The sequence below is a fragment of the Nematolebias whitei genome, chromosome 16, assembly GCF_014905685.2.
Source record: "Nematolebias whitei isolate Nwh7 chromosome 16, NemWhi1, whole genome shotgun sequence".
NCBI classification, from domain to species: Eukaryota; Metazoa; Chordata; class Actinopteri; order Cyprinodontiformes; family Rivulidae; genus Nematolebias; species Nematolebias whitei.
This window is the reverse complement of record NC_056513.1, coordinates 11,553,066-11,561,427: the sequence shown is the minus strand read 5'-3', so window position 1 is coordinate 11,561,427 and position 8,362 is coordinate 11,553,066. Positions and strand designations below refer to the sequence as shown.

The following is an 8,362-nucleotide window of genomic DNA, read 5'->3' as shown; positions in this document are numbered from 1 at the left end:
CACATACATATACACACAAATATATACACTATATAAATACACCGAGATCTCTAAACTTCCTTCATAAACATTGTTAGATGGGATTTACAGCACGATGAAAGGAGCCGGATCTTATGCACCCGTTCCTTTCACTGAGCCAATCTTTTGGGCAGCCATGTTGTCCTGACTGTGTACTTTTGTGTTCAACACCCTACCCTGAGTGAATGACTGCCAGTCACAACTGCTGCGCCCTCCTCTTTGCTTGTTTTAAAAAGACCCTACATGTGCCATCCGAAGCCGCGAAACTGGCTCTCGAAGTGGTTGCATGATGAAAATCACATAATTTTGTTCTCAGAGTAGCTTCACCCATCCATCCCTTCTCAACACAAGGCCGGGGCCGAACTTATACTGCATGTATACGCACAAATATTGTGTGATTGGTCAGACGTTTGTGGGCGTGTTTGTTAATGCAGAAAAGCGTTCAGACATTGATTTGTACGACTCTTCAAGACACGCTTACAAAGACAGTTAAACGACCACAAACTCCTAAATAGAGTTGCACAGGCATTGTGCATGGAGGAGTCTGCACGTGTGATGCTTTCTTCATGACAAATTTGTGGCTAAACGGCAAATGCAAGGACGAAGTGGAGACCCTGGCTGGAAGAAACTCATGTTGTGACGTATACTTGAGTGGGAGGGAATTCCTAGGAGTTTTGCACCGTGTCTCTCGTGGAATATGAAAGATGTGTACGAAAACGAACATCACACAACGTGACCGTGAGTCGACTGTTCAGCTTTCGATAGAGTATGCAGGGCCCTTTAGCCTCTGTGGAAAGGCAGAGTATGTGTTTTGGAAGAGGATTAGGTCATGGCAGTTTTTTTATAGAATACTGACATCTTTCCTACACATGACGGTGGAAATGTGTTATTTTTGCAACAAAACCAGATGTTACAGAAAAACAAGCACAGCACCCATATGTGTTTAACGCATGTGTTTATTTAACAATGGTTTAGCTTTACTTCTGGATTGCATCAAACAAGCCATCGTGTCCTTGCCAACATGCACACGCTCATATTTTGACAATTGTTGTGCAACAGGATCAACTCATCCAGTTTCTCCTCCATTCCAGTAGGTGGCGATAATGTGCTGATTTGTCAACTGCGTGTTTGAGTTTGAACGACCTTTTTTACAATAATTTACAGCTGAACACTCTCACTGGCACTGAAAATGACCTTTTATTGTTTTATTCATTTTATGCAATTAAAAGCACAAAAAAAATCTATTAACGTCAGTTTTTTACGATTTTGTTATACGCAGAAAAAATCTGAAGCATTCTGGCTACTGTAGTTTTATACTTTTCAATAAATTAAAATACGTTTCCACAAGATTTGAAAGTGCAGAGAAGTAACAGATTTGTGTATTTTAGGCATGGAACGTAGTTTTGCACATGCGTGAACCGAAGAGCGCGCGCTAATATTTTGGCGCGTGCAACAACCGGAAGGCCTGAGAATGTCAGGTCTGAGTGGACCTGCAGCCAGATGCTTATCAAATTCTCATCAGGATGATGTTTTTCTATATGTGTTGTTCGGAGTGAGCAACAACTGTCAAGACAAGAGTCCTTATTTTCATATTTGTGCCCATCGTGTCTTTGGCAGCAGCTTTTATTCTTACATCTGTTTTCTGCACAAAGCCTGCACAATCACAAAAACCTGACAGACGCTCGAGGACTGATACAGACAACAAACCCTGAGCCACTAACATGCATTACAAAGATCACCCTCCACTGATTTACCTTTTTGTAGATAATTAAAGTTCCAGCTTGATTGGGTTTCTTTAAAACAATTATAATTGTCACTTTTGAAATGAATAAATAAATAAAAAATCTCAGCTGGGAACTTGTTTCGTGTGAAACTGGTCACACGGTCTATACGTCTGTTAAATATATGCCACAGCCGTGCAAGTATCCAAACTGTCGTATTTATGCCAGTGTAATTGTAAAGAGAAAAAAAACACTTCTTGATTAATGAAACAAATAATTGCTGCAGTTTGTATTTTCGTTTTAATTATCTGAAACTAGCGCCTTTCAGAACCTTCACAGAGATCGCAGGGTGAGCAACTGAGTTGCATCAATTTTGAACATAAAATGTCAAATCAAAGTGTTTATGGAAAACAAAATAACTTCATTTAACTACAGCGCAGTTTCTCTCATGTTTCACGCGGTTTCCTCCCTGGGTTTTTTTTTTATGACACCTGTGTTATTGTTTGACAGGTGTACCGCCGCAGTCAGGCCCAGTTTACACAACGCTGTTTTTGAGAGAAACCGTAGCTTCTCTGTTGCGGTTCGGCCGTTCATGTAGATGACAACAGCGCTCCTGCAGGAGTTTGAAATTGTCGTGCGCACGACTGATGGCTGCAGCCAGCATTGTTTCTATGCTTGCATGAGTAGATGAGCAAAGTAGCATGGGCAGATAGAAGATAACTGTTTGTGCTGCTCACCCTGTTCAACGTGCAGAAGTGACCCAAACCCCTCTTCAATCGAGCAAGCCTGCTCCTTTTCTGTTCATGTTTGCCAATCACAACACATACCTCATACAACCCCCCACCCCACAACGTTGGCCAGGAAAGCACACACCCACTCCGCACATACAATAGTCTGGATCAAAATGCAATCAATCTAAAGCAACCGTACTATAATTCATCATTTCCTATCTGACAACCCCGCCTGGCACGGCACGGCCTGACCACCTGACACATAGTTATGGCTCGCCTTCTTGCCTCATTGGATAAGAGGAAAACAAACGTATAGTGGCCTTTGTTGATTATTGATTGAGCAACAGCATACCAGTGATACCCTTAGATGTCTGGGGCTGCACCCACATTCCACTAATTATTTATTAATCCACATTTGTGTCCAGTTTTCTCCAACTCCTGCAACAGGTTTGTGAAGATGCACGGCCACAGACCCAGGGCAGGTGTTTTCACGTGAATGCTGCAGGACGAGGCAGGTAGGATGAGAGCAAAGGTGGCAATACAGTCCTGTGCATGTTGCCCTCATCTCCTTCTACAGGTGTGCAGTGGAGAGCATCCTGTGCTCCAGCATCAACGTGTGGCATGGAGGCTGCACAGCTGCAGAAAGAAAAGCTTTGCAGAGAGTGGTGAAGGCTGCACAGAAGTCTGTTGGAGTCAGCCTCCCCACCATCACAGACATCTACACCTCTAGATGCAGGAAGAGAGCCACTTGCATCATGAAGGACCCCACTCACCCAGCACACACACTTTTTGCCCCGCTCCCCTCAGGAAGGAGGTTAAGGAGCATAAAATGTAGAACCACTAGACTGAGGAACAGCTTCTACCCTAAGGCTGTTCGACTCATGAATCTCTAACCAGGATAATCACTGTGAAAAACCATATCATGTTGCTGCTGATCTGTTTCATGTTGCTGCTGATCTGTTTCATGTTGCTGTGTTCATTTATACTTATCTGCTCACACAGACTCGTGTTCGTGCTGCTGTTCGGCATACTGTTTTTGTACTACTAGTGTTTAGTAGGCCTGTCACAATAAACAATAAATCAATTAATCAAATGATAAATTATCGACCTCATTTTCATTTATCAGCTTTATTGTTTCTTCGTCTCTCTCTTTCTACTGAAGACACTGGATGACAAAAGGCTCAACTCTGGTGTTCTTCACTGACCCCTCCCTTTCTCTTTAAAATCTATTTTAATTGTCCAAAATCGTGTTTTTGGATTGTTAAAAGCAGCTAAGCTGAGAAGCTAAGCTACGAGCTAAGCTAACAGGCCGACCTCGGGGAAAAAACCTCCGTCTTGTCGAAGCTCCAAAATTCACAGTTGAAACCTGTGCCTTCGTGTAAAAAGTTGTTTTTCTCTGCAAAAAGAAGTTGAGAACTTGTTTACTGATTTTTTTTATTAAAAATTTTGTGTGACAAATGCTATGCTAAAGAGCTCAAAACATACCGAGTATCCGCCATTTTGAGAACTGAAAAAAAAAAGGAAGGAGGGACAACCCATGTCACGTCAAGGAGGCTCCCTTTCATTTTTCTTAAAGAGACAAGCTGCTCGCTCCCTCACTATCCATCCTTCGATTCAGTCTTATCCTGCCATCCGGTGGTCAAAACAAGGTACTACACATAAAACAAATTAACCAACATTTTTTTCTTAAATTTGACAATAATTACTAATTATAGTCAAATTTCAAACATATTATCGTTTATCGCAATAATTTCAGAGACAATTAATCGCCCAGCAAAATTTGTTATTGTGACAGGCCTAGTGCTTAGTGTATTTTTATTACCGTTTTCTTAGTTCATACCTTAGATCTTATTACTGTTTTTCTTTTACATTTTATAATGTTGGATGTAACCGTGTACACAATTTCGTTCCACCACATGTACCACATGTGTTGTGTATGACAAGTAAAGAACCTTGAATGCATGAGTTGTGCACAAAAAAATTTATCATGATTTTAAAAATTTGGCTGCGCAAAACAAGGCAACATGGTTTGCAGGTGTCTTTGGTAATTTATGGCAATTTGGTAAATATCTTTGAATAAACTGAACCTCTCCCCAGATATCAGAACTGACATACCCAGTCGGTGTCAGTCAGTTCTTCTGATCATTGACAGCACTGTTTCTAGTAGAAATCTAAAAAAGACATCCGGCTCTGTTCGCCTGGCTGCAGAGCTTGCAGTCTGTCAACACTTTCGCTGCATCTCCAAGGTTTCAAATGTGCAAATCGGTGCCAAACTGGCTCAAAACAACAGGCGGAGGAACCGGACCGATCCTCCTGCCTGCTCATTTTTGTGGGTTTGAGAGCAGAAGAGTAAGGGCTTTGACAAACATTCATTGTAAGTGCAATGTCTGGTTTTTCTTTCATTGTAATAATCTTCACAAGTAACATCTGTCAAACTATTTAGAACGTGTCTTTTGTTGTGTAACTGGAAACAGCTTGGTGCTTTGATTGTATTCTGAAGAAAAACACATTTTTCTTCCAGATCAGAGTTTAAAAAAAAGAAAAGAAAAACTAATTATTTAGCACTTTCACTTTTAAGTCTGAAAAATCAGTTGAATAATGTCCTTTTCATTCTTTGAATAAAGTAAACACAACCCACAAGCACCGCCTGTCTGCAGCAGAATCAACTGGATATTGTTTAGCTTTTCACTTGTGAAAAAAAAAAATCTAAACTTCAAAGTAAATGTAAAATGTCTCTAGGCCATAAAATCACTCCTCGTTAGGAGCAAATTTTCTAGTTTTAAATTTGCATTTCTGCAAAAAGCACGAGCAGGAAACAAAAGGCCTGAGTAGTAAAGGCTGTAAAGTTCACAGCTGAACAGAAAGGTTTATCTAAACTGGTAATTAACTCTAATGGAGTTTGACTTGGGGGAGAAAAAAAAAAATTCTGATTTAAACTTCCTGCGGGTGTTCGGTAAAAATCTACAAATGACAAACAGGTTTATATTACTTATGTGGATAAATAAATAACTAAAAAGGATAAATAAACTCTAAAAGTAGCAAAAACATATTTGTTGGACAGAGGCAGCACCTATTATTATCCACCTAACAAAGGGTTTCTTAACTTTATATCTTGCTCTTCCGTCAACTTTAATGCAACCGCAACGTGTACAAATGTTATATCGAAACGATCGTCTCAGCACCGTGATGTGCGTTATTACTTTTATAGGCGTTTCGAGTTACCATGGTGATGTAATTTGCTAACAAAGAAGCCATTTTCCTCATTTAAGATGCCTGACGGAACTCAACAACTTCTGCTATAACGGAATCGTTCTTTGAGATATTGAGCTGAAATTTGCTCTGGTCGTAGCTAAGAGAGAGTTTTCATACATTCTTAATACAAATCAAAAAATCCAGGACGGCCGCCTGAGCTAAAAATAGGAAAAATACTATAAATCTATCGAGATCCTCCGTTTTTAGACCCATTGGCAGGCAGGAAAGTGAAGAAGTTTAAAATAAAAATAATTTATTTAAACCACAAAACAAAAGGCTGACGAGGCAGCGACGCGTGGCGCGAACAGGAACAGGGCAGACAGGTAACCAGGCGAGACTGAACGCATCATCGGACAAGGATCGGACAAGATCCCTCTCAGTCTTCAAATCCCGTTTAAAAACTCACTACTATTCAGTAGCTTTCAACACCAGAGGATCTGTGTTTTGAACCAGTACGCTCCACACTGGTTTGTCGTCATATTTATTATCTGCATCGTTTTTATGTTTATATTTTTGATTTACTTCATTTTGTATATTGCTTCGTGTGTTGCCTGTTTTTATGTCTGTACAGCACTTTGGTTGGCCTTGTAGCTGTTTTAAGTGCTCTATAAATAAAATGGTATGGTAAGACAGAGGAGGACCAAGACGTCTGCGTGATAACAGAACAATGAGCGGATGTTTTGGTAGTGATGGAGAGGTTTAAAGAAGAAGAAGAGGAGTTAGTGCACCTGGGAAGGTCGCTGATTGGAAACAGGTGTGAATGGTTAGTGGCTGGAGAGGCAGGCTGAAAAGTGAGGGGGGAAACGACAGGAAGCACATAAGGATCAGACTGACAAAAATCGAGAAACAGAAAAGGAAAACAAAGACATAGAAATACAAAGAACGCAAACAGATTATGTCAAAATCAGCTGATTTCAGAGATATTGAGCTACAATTGTGGTGACAGCTGGGAAAGCTCCCCATCCAAATCAAAAATCCAAGATGGCCACCAAGGCAAGATTTAAACGGCAATTTTCACACACAAGAGTTCTAATTTGATGAGGTTATAGCTGAAAATGTTCCCCATCACAATCCAAATCAAAAATCCAAGCCGGCCAGCACAGCTAACAAAAAACAAAACTATACCTCATTCTTGAGCATGTGATCAGCTGGTTTTGGTTGTCAGCAGCAAACTGGTTGATCCACTCTGTGAAGGTGCTATTTAAGAGACTGAGCTGAAAACAGCACCTCAGACTGAGGAAGTCTCTTGGATGAGAGACGAAACGTTTCTAGATTTTTTTGCTTTGTTTTTTTTTTTGTTTTTTTTTTTTGAATGTCCAGAGGACCAGATTGAACTTTTTTGGATTTTTCTACCTGGATTATTGAGCATGCATCAGGATATAACTCACTGGGTTTTTTTGTACTTAATTGAGCTGATAATTGGTATGGTGCACCCCAACACACAGTTCTGTCAACGCACATTTTTAGGCAGCAGTCAAAAATTATCTTTCTAGTTTTTATTTATTTATTATGCATGGCTGCTGTCACTGGCTAAAAAACAAACAAAAAAACTACTCATTTCTACATTTGAGGCATTAAAAGCTGCTTTAATGTGTGCACTCACAGCACGCTGACGGATGGAGGCATGTCGCCCGCCGCTGGGGCCCTCTCCAGCCCCATGTTGGAGCAGTTGACGACGCACGGCTGCTGCGGCCCCGCGGGCGCGCAGCTGCAGTTAACGGGACAGGGGCCGCAGCTGCGGCCGCCGGGCCCGTGCGCCCCGGAGCCCCACGCCTCCAGGCAGCAGAGCGCCACAAGCAGACCGGGGAAGACGCAGACGCCATGATGTTTTCGCTTGGATAAAGTCTGTCCATTTCCACCAGGCATAGCTCACTCACATGTCATCGCCTCTGGTGGTGGAAGTCCTCTCAGGGTGCGAAGAAACAAAACGCGCAAAACCCCAAACTCCAGGATTCTTCTCATGTGCGGAGAGATTTAGAAGAAGTTCTAAAGGATGAACTTTTGACTCCGCGAGCTGCTTCTGCTCTTCGCCTATAAGATCTTCTTGTTTTAAAAACCCACCTCCTCTGAAAATCTAACGGAACGTCTCCAGAGTCTTTTCAGAGGAAAAAAAAAAAAAAAGTTTGGGAGAACTTCCTCTCTCCTCCTCCTCCTCCCAAAACTTCATGCAGTTCCCTAAAACCACCGCTAAGACCAGAGATGTTGAAATGTTCAGAAGTTTGTCACAGTAAAAAAAAAAAAACAACAACCAGGAAGTTATTTAAAAGGATAAATGTCTGGAAAAATAATCTGTTCATCTAACTATTGCATGTAATTTTAGCCATTCATACATTAAGGTTCAGATTATTTAACTGATATCTGCTAGGACTTTTGGTTTTTGTCATTTTCATCCATCATCTTTTACCAGCTTCTTCCTTTTAGAGTCGCACGGGTCACTGGTGTCATGCGGTGCAGGTAAGACACTGACTGTCTGGAATCAGATGCTCACATATATGAACCCAAACTAGGAGCTTATATTTCAACATAAATTGTTTTAAAATAATTAGAAAATGTCACTTCATTGACATGAAATGTCTTTCATGTCTTATGGAGCTGCACAGACTCACCAAACTACACTTAAACCTTTGGAAAGTCTCTACA

At 41.0% G+C, this 8,362-nt stretch overlaps 1 protein-coding gene across 1 annotated transcript in view; it reads right to left on the bottom strand.

The window, feature by feature from the left end:
- The window catches only part of pkd1a (polycystic kidney disease 1a), a 104,563-nt gene extending 96,975 nt beyond the window's left edge, over positions 1 to 7,588 (bottom strand). The window contains 1 exon segment of the mRNA XM_037690506.1: positions 7,326 to 7,588. Within this exon segment, the coding sequence (XP_037546434.1) occupies positions 7,326 to 7,588 (263 nt within the window).
- Between the last annotated feature and the right edge of the window lie 774 nt (positions 7,589 to 8,362).